The 13,457-nt window shown below is 30.4% G+C and overlaps 2 protein-coding genes across 2 annotated transcripts in view; both read right to left on the bottom strand.

Moving 5' to 3' along the window:
• The window catches only part of LOC117167616, a 5,424-nt gene extending 3,819 nt beyond the window's left edge, over window positions 1-1,605 (bottom strand). Inside the window, exon 1 of the mRNA XM_033352679.1 lies at window positions 1,330-1,605. Within this exon, the coding sequence (XP_033208570.1) occupies window positions 1,330-1,552 (223 nt within the window). The 5' untranslated portion in view covers window positions 1,553-1,605. The remainder of the gene's footprint in view (window positions 1-1,329) is intronic.
• Window positions 1,606-9,163: 7,558 nt separating this feature from the next.
• Window positions 9,164-11,900, bottom strand: LOC117182693. Its single transcript, XM_033375797.1, has 2 exons — window positions 11,605-11,900; window positions 9,164-9,498 (listed from the first exon to the last, which is right to left on the bottom strand). Exons 1-2 carry the CDS (start codon window positions 11,801-11,803, stop codon window positions 9,164-9,166), a joined length of 534 nt encoding a protein of 177 aa, XP_033231688.1. The 5' UTR covers window positions 11,804-11,900.
• Between the last annotated feature and the right edge of the window lie 1,557 nt (window positions 11,901-13,457).

Raw genomic sequence — 13,457 nt, 5'->3', positions numbered from 1 at the left:
TTTCGAAAACTGATTTTCAAGCCATCAGGGGCCAACTCGAGCGGCCTGAAGCGGCCAGGCAAATTTTATGCGTGGTTATAGAATCCGGAGTCTCAATTTATGTTAACATCTTAATTGTAGTTACTCAGAGTTTTAGTTTTTGCTTTTTCTGAAGGAAGAAGCTACAAACCTTATTGGATTCTAATGATAAATGATTAACTAAGAAGTCTCCGTCAAAATTGGCCGAAAGAAATAATAGATCTAATTTCATCAAGTTTATAAATCACAGAAAAACTATTTTGGATGAATTGATACCTATATGATTTCATTGTTGGATAATTCAGCCACATGAAAAACGTTGATATTCCTAAGGAATCGACTTTCCTGTATTTTTGGAACAATATTAAATGAAAAAGAATTCGAGATAACATTTAATTATAATTTATTTTTTTACATTCTAATCTAAAAATGCTTCACTAAAGCAAATTTTTCTTCTGGCAGTATCAATGATTATATTTTAAGAAGCTAGCAATATGTTTCATAATAAGAAAAGTTAAAAGTTCATTCCTTTGAAATGATTAATTGAAAGGGACCATTAAAAAATATGAGGCTGATTATAATTAGTGATGCATATTTATTAAATACTTTCAATCATAGTATAATAATTAAATAAAAATATAAAGGTTTTATATTTCCTTCGATTACATCATGCTACAATTGACTTGATTAGTTAAATAATCAAACCAAGTAATTTAGATCATTTTTAGGCTGTTAATTTTCTATCATTTATTTTGCAAAATAACCTGAATCGAAAAAAATGAATACTGAATAGGATGCAAAATATAATTGGTCAGGTTTTCAACTTATACAAATAAAATTTTATTTTGATCAAATTAATTTGAACTAAAAAATATTTGGCATATAAATGACAAAAAAAGTTTTTTCAACCACTTTCTTTTCATGATATTATGAATAAAATCTTGAAGAGTACAATTCAAGTTTTCTGTAATAAATATATTTTAAAATACTAAATAAAAAACTTCTGTGTGAATCAAGAAAGCAACAACTACATTTGGGATTGATTACCTCATTCGCAATTGTGTTTCATTTAAATGTACTGAAAGCAAATGTGAATCGATGGCCGTATCCAAAATGCAGTTCCTGTCTCTTGTTGTTGCACGGAAGAATAAAGTATGTAAAATTGCCCAAAAGCTAATTTATTTTGAAATGTTGAAATTTTCGACTCAAAATTGAAGATAAATTCTCACGATTTTCAAACAACTATAATCCTTTTTGTTTTATTCACTGTTCACTTCTGAGATCTCCACACATCCTTCTAAAATAACTCACCATCAGCTTCCTTGACAAAGGTAATTCCATCAATGAGTTGAATGTCGCTGGATCTTGCTGCCCTCGAAAGAGAATTAGCCGCCTTTACAGCAAGGCAACTGAAGAGGTCCTCATCTTGTTCTAGGCAATCCAAATCCTTAACACCTTGAACAACACCAGCTTCCGGTGCCGGAAGTGCAGCGGCCGCCGCGACTACGAGTCCGATAATAAAGAACTTATACATCTTGTACTTTTTTAAAAATTTGTAATGACACACCGAGACACGCCAAGATCGTTCGGAAAATTTCGAAGCTGTGTGACCTGACCATGGCAAAGCCTCAATCTTTATAGGTATTCCAGGGTCCCAAGTCCCCCACTACATTTCACGTGTGACAAACTCACACATACACGCATCATCGGTACACTCATCTCCGCGCATCCACTCAGCCTAAGACACCTCCCCACGTAACTTTCTTCGATAATTTTTTAAACAAACGATTTGGCGTCGCGTCTCGATTGGGCGTTTCCTTTCTGCCCCTTCTTGAATCGCTAGCTCAGATTAGGATGGTCCCCGGGGTCTAGTATTTGGGTCACAAGGGGAAGGTATTTTTCAAATGCTATTAAGAATTTGTCCGACACGCCAGTAAACTGGGATCGTTGGCTACTAAATTGGAATCTTGTTAGATGGTTGAGATTCTACTCTAAAGACATAATCTTCAGTTAATTTTGCACCAGTGACGATGACTGAATTCTTTCGCGTCATTGGTGCTTTGCTTTTTTTTTTAATTTTTGCCTATACTGTGTTTCAAGAGATTAATATAAGTTCAGTTCTACATATTCATATGAAAATTGTGCAGGTTTGTATCCACAAAATATAAAAAATGCATGAGAGTCCAAAGAACTACAATTAACCAAAATTGTCTGAACTGAGCAAATTCTTTGATATATTGAACGAAAACTAATTGAGCTTGTCGTGTATTATAATAATTTATAATTTAAGTGTACTACTTCAACAGATCCAATGCAGCATAGATGACAGATTGATAGTGTCACTGATCAGATTTGATTCTTCTACGATTAGGATACATTATTTTAGTGCTCAAAGAAATCTAAAGATTGTGATTGATGGAACCTAAGTTGTAAAAATATTACAAGGTGTTAGGTCTAGTTCTTTGTCAAGCCCAGTGAATACTTAGTAAAAAACCGTGCACTTAGTTATCTACTTCCTCCTTGGAAGGTTTTACAGTCAATTTATCAAATTTAATTTTTGAAATGTAATATTTCATCATTTGGAAGAAAATAGCAACAAACAAATATTGACATATTTGACTGTGCAGAAATAATTCATTTTAACTCAGGAAAAAAGTAAGCTATGTCATGCCCTATTGTTCTCTCTGGTAAATACAACACACCCTCATCCTTTATCAACCGCAAACTTCAAGTTTATTTTAAAGCTCGTAAGCAATACCGCATAGGAATTAAGAGATGTCTTAATGTTTCTCTTCATGTGAAGCTATCTTCTAACTCATTTGACCCATAGCCATCGAGTCTAAGCGAATAGACCTTGGTAATGACCGAAGTGAAACCACATCACGTATTCTTTCACAACATCGCTTGTTCTTAAAAAATAGTTTCTTTCAGGTAGCCAAGTTTTTTTTCATCTTTGATTAGTCACGAGGTGGAAGTGTCTTCCTCTTGTCAAAATAGTTACTGGGATGAGTTAACCTCTACTAAAACGTGAAGTGAAGATAGTTAGATCTATTGGATGTACCGCCCGTCGAAAGGGTTTCTTGAGAATGCGTTTGCGTTATGCATATACGAGGAGAATAGTGGTTTACACAGTAACTTCAAGTTAAGGCCGCACCTGTGGAGGTTGACTCTCGAAAATAATTTTCATTGACTAGTGACAGAAAAGGTACAGAATATTGTAGTAAGCTCTGGAAAGCTGCCGGTTTTAGGTGCCACCATATTTGAAAAAAAATTCCCTGATTTTTCTTTTCCTTTCGTAGAGGAAATAGTTTAATATGAAATTAATATAGTAGAGTTTCGATTGATGGACAAGATAATTAGAGGGTCGTAATGTCAATTCAGCTTACTAAATTGTTTTTTTAAACAAATGTTTGCAATCGGATGGATGCATCAGAGAAGATTGCCTTGACCCAGAGAACACAACCGGTAAGTTGTGAACCCAAGGATTACATGCCAGACTGGTTTTCTTATATAATCTAGCACGCCTTTCTTACCTTGCTTCTCATTCTAATTAAACTGTCTAGCTTTGTAATTAGGGTAATCTATTTTTTGGTCTGCAGCTTACATACGCTTTAGATTTGGGAAGTTCGGTTGTTATGTCTAGAATGCTTGATTTTTTCCTGTACCCAACAGCAGATTAAAATTGTCAGCAATTTTTACTCTGCTTTTGATGCTCGACTGCTTAGATCCACAAATTTTATTTGTCTTTATCCTCATTTGCAAAATTTTTCCTGCAGTAACTCAATTGAAGTCCTTATGACTAAAAAAATCTTCATCTTAATTAAGGGTCAATATCCGATTAAAAATCAGCTGCCAATCTTTTTTTTTTCGAAAAACCAAATGTCCTCAAGACATTTAGACAATGCCATTTCTAATTTGTTTTCTCTACAATTAACTATCTATACGTACACTTATATCTGCGAAGAGACTGAATTGACACTTTTTAAGTTAAATCATTTTAAATATTAGAAAAATTGTTGTCGTATCAGCCTAGGCTAAAATTATTTTAATGAACTAGTCAACAAATATTTTGTTTCAAAGCTAAAAGTTTGTTAGGTCAATGAGCATTTTGAAATCTTGAGCTCAATTTTTTCCAAATTTATAAAAGTGTTGCTAAAACTTTAAATAAATCGTAAGATCAAGAGTAAATACTAATCTTCAAATTTAAATCAAGAGTACGATTAAATTATATGTGATTGATTGATTGATTCATACTAAATATTTACTTGTGCAATATTCATTTTTGGAAGCCAAACGTCCGAGATTCCTCGCTAACGTTAATTTTTGTATGGAATGCATCTTCAGATTCCTTTTATTCCATTGTATATCTAACTAAATCTGAAGTCACACCTTATAAAAAAAAAGTAATGTTCACAGCGAATCATCGACTTTTAAGGCCATGTGATCGTAACCTCAAAAACATTTTTCACATTTTTTCAAAACCAGGTTATGTTCACACAAAACGCGATATCGAGATGAAACTTTGGGAAATAATATGAGAAGCACTCAGAGACATTTGTTTGGTCCTACATTTTTGTAGATATGGAAAAGCAACAACAAAAAATTCTTTCCTGGATATCGCATTTCGTGTGTACGTAAGTTGGGTTTAAAAAAAGTTTAAACAAAATGTTGAGGTTACGCTCACATGGCCTTAAATCAAAAAAACTGATATTGCTTAAATAAATATTTTGTACAAATACCCAGCAATTACATAATATTTAATCGAGTTTTTGATTTAGATTAAAAAATTGAGATTTACTATTAATTTAACGTTTTTTCCCTAAATTGTTAGTAACAGTTTTATAGATTGAACTCTAGTTTTTAAAATACGCATTTAGCTCAAAAAATTTAACTTTGATATTATTAATTTTTCGATTTGTTCATTAAAATAATTCCAAATTAGGCTGATTTGATGGCATATTTTTTAATCTTGCAAGTGGTTCGATTTAAAACGCCGTAGTTTCAATTACTACACAGACTTATGTCTTTAAAGTATGAATTTTCAAATGGTCGAAGGAAATGGATTCAAACTTTCAGTCGGTAGTGTATTGATAGTCATTAAAATCTCTAAAAATGTCTTAAGTTCTGGGATCCTTTCAAAAAGTTTGCATTTCTTGAAATAATTAAAAATTATTTTTTAAAATCGATTGAAACATCCAGAAATTTTTATTGTTTTTCGAACCTTAAAGCTGTGTTAAAATTTTATTTTTGAATTAGTTGAAAGTTATAAAAATCATGCTAAAAATAAGGCCAGTGACAAAATGATTATTGCACACATAATTAAAATTGCTGTGTTTTATTAAATGTGAAGAATTTCTCACGAAACAATCATAATTTTTTAAACTTATTTATTTCATTTTCAAGCTAAAAATCTCTGTATATAAAATTTGGAGATATAAAATGCAAAAAATAAAAATATAGATGCAGTCAGTTTGGACAAAAAGTGCATTTAAAAAAATATAAAATTAGAGAACGTACTCGATTCTTAATAATTTTTTTCATATTATTTTCCGGAGTACCAATGCTGATTCGAGTTTTTAACTATTTTAACTGAGAAATTCTTTCTCAATTTTCCAGATACTTTGCGTGGAAAAGAATTTAACTGCGGAAAATAAAAAATATTTATTATCTTAAAGGTTATAACCAGTTTAAACGAGGATTATAATTTTCTAGATTTATCGAATATTTCCTTATAAAATGTTATCATTTTTCATCGTCGCGGAGTTATTATTCAAGCATTTCAATTTCTTTTAACCTACTTTAAAGAAAAAATACTTAAATGAAGAAACTCAATTAAAATTCTTCTTGGAAGTAAATAATCCAATTTCAATAGTAAACTTATTAGAATTAAAAACAATAATTTTTTAAAAAACAACTACCAAATTAGTACAAGAAAACATGGCACCATCAACTAATTTTATTTTAAATAATAATAACTTTAATAAAATAAGGAAAGAGAAAAGAAAAAAGGGAAGCCTCCAAATACATTTCCTTCATTTTTTCCTTAATAAGAAATAAAATATTATTCTTATATTATCCAAAAACATATACTCTCATGTAAAGTTGTACCGATTCGAGAGTTACATATAATCTACGAGTAGTACAGACCCAAGAATGATATTAAATAATCAGCATAAGTCATATGATTAACAAAATGTGAAAAATCCTTCGATTTTTAATTTATTTTGTATCTATGTGTTACAATTGCATTTTTAATTGAGCACAGGTACGTCCAGGACAGCTGAAAAAGGCTGGCTAGGTTCACCGATGTTCGGTAAAGGTAACCCATAGATTTTTGGTGAGCCTAGAAATTTCGAAATCAATTCTGTGTCTACAAATCTTTATTTAGTATTCTAGTTATAAAAATAATTTTTTTCGAATTTCCAATTATATTTTATTTGAATTACTTTATAGACTTCCAGATTTTCGTTAAACATTTTTGAGGATGCAATGTTGGCTTTTACAAGTTTTTGAATAATTTTTTGATTCGGAAATTCCATCTCTATAAAATGTGAACATGAATAAAAATTGGAACCCCTTCATCTCAATATTTTAGCTAGGTAAATGTAAAAAGCGAATGAGCAGTATAACCTTTGCGAACAACATGAAACCTTAATAATCTTATTTGCACATTATTGAACTAGTTTGTACCAAACACCTTATTATTTATATTTACATCTGCAAAAAGATACAAAAGAGTTTATGAATGAAGAAGACGAAATAATAATCTAATTTCAGTAGACGTCACTTTTGAGCTGGGGTAAAAATAAATTTTGAAACACCTAATACTTTTAGAAGCTCAGTGACCTTATATTTAAATCCTATCAAACAGTTTATAACATTATGAAAATATAACCCATAACTTATGGTTCTGACATGCCTTCTAAAACCTATTAGAAGCGTGGGCGATCATCGGGAACAAAGAAATCACGTTGGCCATCGATTTGGAGATAAATTAACTGTTTCTGGTGAGTCATCATTAGAATAAAAGTTGGCTTTTTATTATTCTTTTGTTCAGCTGCAGTTCATAAGAATGTTTGTATAAATGTCAAATAAGAAATTTAGATTCTATCACTTAAAGACATAACCTAATATCTCATTTTGCAATAAAAATTCCTATTTACATGTATTTTATCCTAAATTAATTTACTTATTTTTATGAGACTTAGGATAAGTCATCTAGGTCAAATTTCGAATGATACGCACCTTTAACCGAGTAAACCTTACGTCCAATTGTATGTGTAACCGGGTATGCTCCATTGTGCTCCATTGACGGATCTGTTTAAATATTTAACAGTGCCTCTTTGATTTGACATATACTTAACGGTATCCTATCTTTGGTGATAGAGGAAATGTTTCTACCATTGTTGTTTCTTCATTCAAATTTTTTCTTTTGCAATTTGTTCACCCCTAATTTTTGGAAGTCACTTCCGATTTTAAATGTGAACCTTATTGACGACATCCGGTTTCATTCTCCACTTTCTGATGTGGCGAATAAGAGAGTATTTCTCAGAAAGAACTTGAAATTGTAATCTTATTTCAGGACATTTTATTACAAACTCATTTTGCATTTTATGTACGTTTGCTCTCTTGAACAATGTAAAAACGTGCAAATATTTCAATTGCTTCTAATATTGGTATTGCCCAATATTAACCAAGTATAGTTAAGTTTTATTTCAGAAAATCGTAAGGCCTTTCTTTCGTACAAAATAAAACTTAAATTTTTCTGTGTTCTTAGTAATACGTCCTCGTTGAATACACGAAGCCTTAGAAAACGGAAAGTATCCCGAAAACTTTACATACATTTACCGAAAGAGAAAACGAGAATGCACTCACCTTCTTGGAAACTGGCGCGTGTTAATCGGAGAAAATTTCTTTGGTGGTCCTTTCAAAGACACCGGTTTCTATTGATTGTTCATAAATTGCTTCTGAGTATATTCATAATCCAAACTTTTAGATTTATTTTACAGGGTGAAATAATTATAAATAAAGTAGTTTTCTATTACTAAAAGAACTAAAAGTGAAAATAAGAGTTTTTTTATAATGTTAGTTATTCAATAATCTAAGTTATCGGCATGAAATGCAAACGTTTATTGCCAATCTTCAGAAGTAAATTTCAGAAAGTTGCACATTCTTATAACCTGGTAACCGAGATAATTCTGACACCTCTTGATTTTACTACTTACGTGTTAAGAACAGTGAAGTGAATAGTAAAACAATTCTTAGAAAGTTGTCATAAATGTAACATGTATTTAAACGAAATCATTAATTAATTTGCATAAAAAGGGGAAGTAAAAGAAGCATAAATAAATTTATTTTATCATTGTTATTATATTCAAATAAATAAAAAGCATTGATACAATTACTTTTGTTGCCAACGAATAACTTATAAATTACAACTTACTAAATCGAAGAATAAATAATTAAAAGTAGGTTACCTTAAAATATTGTCACGCTTAATCATATATGTACAATAGGATGCCATATTTCATTAATTTTGTCGAAAGTAATAAACATGAAAGAGATTCTGAATGGGAAATTTTTTCTAGCACATTAGGATGTGATAATGATTCTTGCGTCAAACTTGTTAGTATGTGAATAAGTAATGACGTATTTAATAAAGTAAAACCGGAATGCAGTGAATGATTTTTATTTCTTAGAGTATATTTCGAAGAAGTTAAACTTTCTCTCCTGCTGTACGCATACCTTACGTAAGTTTTCATCGCAACTGCTTCAATGAAATTCTCATCTTGACGTAGATTCAAGTTCATTGATAAATCACTACTAAATAAAGTGAGCGCTGGTAAAAGTTTATTTATTATCTTTTGTATATGTTTTGAATTCGAAATTGCTATTCCTTGCATTATTTTAAATTAAAAAAACTGTTTATCAGTTCATTTACATTGAAATTAATTTAGCAGTCCACAAAATAAGCTTTAGTCTTAAAAATATTCTAAATTATACTTTACAGAATGGACTTTATATTTCAAAGTATAATTTCAAAAAATCTAAATTTGAAAAACCCGTTTTCTAGGCACACAATATGACATGAAAAAGGGAGAATAAATAAAAATCTTATTATTTATTTCAATGATTTAGACAAATTTCACTTCCTTCGACGACGTTCTTTGTAATAGCCAAAGGAATCTTCATTTTCAAAGTTATCTCTGATGTCCAAAATGTCTTTCCGCCTGTATTTGCTGAGAGGAAGGTAAACGTCAGAGTCCCTACGACTCACCGCACTTTGGGCAACATTTTGGGCCACTTGTCTCAGACCAACAATTGCCGCTAATATGAGACTCATCAGACTTAAAACAACAGCTTTACCACTCAAAACTGCCAGAAATTTGAGAGCGATGGGAAGAAGAATCGATTTTATGAGTAGAAATCCAATCAGAAGTGGTATAATAAATTGGTTCATTTTGGGCCCCTTTTTTCGACCTGGAAAACATTTTTAAACATATTTCTAAATATTTTCCAGATAAATAATTTTAGCGCCGTTTTTTTTATTCATAAAACATTTTTTCAATTGTTTGAAGAGTTTAAATCGGAACAGTTTTTTTCTTCTTAAAGTTCTCAAGGTTTAGAGTACTTTTCTATACGCAAAAAATGAATAATAAAGCCATTTGTTTCCCTAGAAAGAATTGACTGATTTCAAATTGTATGCAAAAATAGTATATTTGTTTAGATTAATTTAATAAGCTTTTTTTTAATCTTTTAAAGACTCTAGATAAGTCCAAAAATGTAAAAAAATAGAAAAAACTTAAAAGCTCTCAAAATAATAATTTTTTTCAACCTATTTTGTTCGCACATGTTACCTAGATTAAGATGCACTGATTCCATATTGTATTGTTTGCGATTTTTTAAAACATTTTGTTTCGACCCGCCCTGTTTAAAAAGTCAAGAAAAATGCAGGCAGATTATATTTTATTGATTTAATCAAACGAATCTACTTATTGTTGTTTCGTTCCGCGCTCTCATTGAAACTGTAAAATCAAATTGAAATAATTGAAAGAAACTGTTACGATACGAATAGTAAGAATGCAAATTTCAAATTTAAGTTTAAAGCTGTTAATATATGTGTGAATACCTAATGATAAAATATACAGAAAAATATGGACCGAATACTTTACGCTATTGTAAGAAAATAAAAAAATAGAAAAACCAGAGACAATTGGAAATTAATGATTGGGCTAATATTGGGACCTCTGGTAATATTGAGCCAATATTGGCTGCCAAAACACGGCTTGCCAATATTGGCTGTCAAAATACGGCAATATATGCCTAGATTGAAAATTAAAGGATAATTATTGCAACAAGATGTAGGTTGCTTTTCAGCTCCATACCTGTACTCCCCCTCCCCACCCGCTAACTAGAAAAGATGATGGGTGTAACCGAACTCACGCTTAAATTCTAAACTCTAAAGAATTCCAAAGAATTCAAGGCTAAATCCGAAGGATTACAATTCCTTTTTGCCTTTCTAGAATCCCATGATTTTTGTAGACAAAATGAGGTTAAATACTCGTCTTTCCTGAAGAGAAAAATATGCCAGAAGAGAAAATTAAATTCCGTAAAAATATGCAGAGAATACACAACGTATTTTGTACCAAAGAAAAAAGTATATCTAAAAAGTTTTGTTTAATTTCCAGGTATGTTGTGAATGCTGTGAAACTAATTTTTGTGTAATTTTTATGCAGATTAAAAAAGTTTTTATATAATAGCAGTGATATTCAATTCACGAAATTCAATACTACTTTTAAAAACTGAAAATTCGCTTCTAACAGAATTTAATTTTCAGAAAAATATCATTGTTATGAAAATAATATATTACCATTATAGTAAATGTAATTCAAGTCTCTAAAAAATTTAATTTACTTTTCAACGCGAAAAATACACCATAGTTCTGAAAGTTTTTTATATATCTCTAAAATAATCTTCCATGTTGTTTAAATTAAAAATATTGGTAAAACAAGTGTATATTTTAACAGAAAATAAAACATAATGAAATAAAAGCTATCAAAGATTGATACATATTTTATTTGTAGAATTTACTTTGCTTCTTCAATTACAGTTTACAATGAAAAATGTTGTGACGGCCTTCCAAATCATCACTATAATCTGAAGTTGTTAATCAATCAAATAAGTCATTCCATTCAAGAATCCCTTCCGAACTATAGACATTTTTTCTTCGAAGTCTGTGTGAATGTACACAATTTAAAGTGGTAATAAAATTTTTTTCTTCATATAACAAACGGACAATCCATATCCTATTAAATGTGACCCAGACTATATCTTGTCAATAACCACATAACTCATTATGTTAATAACTATAATAAAAGTCTTCTATAATAGTATCTCAAATGATAAGTACACACGTATCGATATTAACGCAAGTAGTAAATCTGTTAAATTTCAAATTCCGAATTTCATAATCATAAAAAGAGGATAGACATTAAACTATCCAATAAGATATTTGAAAGAGTTTACTGCCAATAGAAGCCGGTTCTTAGAAAATTACACTCGAGTTCAATCACCCAAATTCTTTACCTTCCACACCATCAGTGATTTGTTCATCAGGGATTAAAGACTCGATGACATTAAGAATCCTATCGCTGGTCCAATCCAAAGCAGTTTTCGTTGAATAAGTATTCTTAATAGCATTTCCATGTGTTACGGAAGAAACATCTTCCGCGCAAATAAAAATTGGCAATAAAAACACCATACACAGGTTACAGACAATAATCATTTTTCACTCATTGGGAGGAACCTCTTGTTGTAATCTAATCGAGTTTTTTATTTGCACTATTTTCAACCCTAAATTTCACAGATTTAAAAATCTTGTGCAACGACGCGTTCACGAACTTAATGTCAACTGACTTGGTTTCGTAGTCAAGCCATTAGTTTATATAGAACATCCGTGAAAACCATCCGAGAGAAAAGGCCCTCCTATCTAACACGGTACTGACGCGTGACGAAAGATCCCTCTTGTCCATTCCCGTTTTTCCTATGGAACTATACAATTATTGGTTGAACAGTTCAGAATTCACGCGAGATGATTCGCGTAATGCCTTTGAGCTGCAGGACGAACTACGACCACTTCGTTGTCCTCGTCGTGGGAGAGTGCAACGGACATTTCTTGAGTGAATGTTACAGTTGATTAATTTCTTCGGAATGGCCCAAAGTTTGGTAATCATCTCTGATCTGTTTCATGGAGTCACTCTGCGGAGAAATAATTAGCTGTCGAATGTAAATATTGGGACGCGTACGTCTTGACTTTTAGACCGTTGCATCTCAAGAAAAAAATGGGGAAAATGCCGTAAACGAGATATTGCAGGAAGAGAAAGCTGAAAGGGATTCTACCTTTAGAATAGATATAGACAGAAAGGTAGAAGAATAATGAAAAACCAATTATGACATAGAGTAGAATAGTCCATATATGTTTTATAAATTTAAGACAACATTTTAATCCGTGATCCAAGGCCTTTCAAAGTTAAAATGTGTTAATCTTTTTGATGAAAATAAAATGATGCTAAATAATAAGTGATGAAAATAGCGTTAATTTCTTTTTGTGAAAATAAAATAATGGTAGGCATCACTGAAAATAATTTTGCCTAATTATATTCAGAATACTATTCTTAAAAGTGAAAAGCACACCCTCTATAGGAGTTGCAAATTTATAATGTGCTTTGTTTATTCAGCTTATGTATTTTTGGCCTCAATGATTCTAAAAGTTAAAATGTATCAACGTGATAGAAAACTGCCTTAATTTTTTTTAAATATCCTTAATGACGATATTTGGCTTCTTTCACAGTTTTTACATAATTTTTTATAAGAAAAATACAAGGACTTATTAGAAATAATATCACTTTATTGAAACTAATATAAACCAGATTTTTATTCTTATAAGGAATAATAAAACGTTCGGTAAAATATAGAAAGTTCTATTAGTTAATTTTTAATTTCTAGGTAAAACTCTTAAGATACACAGGCTTCTAATCAATTTATAACACATCTTAGAATTTAAGAATTCATTTTTCAATAATTTTTTGTTGATTTCATTTTGACAACTAAGAAAGAAATATTTACACATAATGTATAATCTTACATTTGTTATTACAAAAGATTAACCCTTTAACTGACTGTTTAAACTGTTTTGATAGTGAAATTATATAAAATTAAAAACGAATAAAAACTGCGAAATTAAGGAGAAAAATAATACAATCAAATAACTTTTTTGCATTTTTTTAACATTGTAATTATTTTTCTCATTAAAATAATTTTTATTTTTCGTGTCAAGAACAATAACTTCATAAAGTTTTTTTTTCTTTTTTGCAGAGCAAATATCATCGTTTTTGTCAATTCTTTTAAACAGGTCCAATTTTATTAAATAATGACGAGTC

Source organism: Belonocnema kinseyi, chromosome 2 (genome assembly GCF_010883055.1).
Source record: "Belonocnema kinseyi isolate 2016_QV_RU_SX_M_011 chromosome 2, B_treatae_v1, whole genome shotgun sequence".
NCBI lineage: Eukaryota > Metazoa > Arthropoda > Insecta > Hymenoptera > Cynipidae > Belonocnema > Belonocnema kinseyi.
The sequence above is the reverse complement of the archived record's forward strand: the minus strand, read 5'-3'. Positions and strand labels throughout refer to the sequence as shown.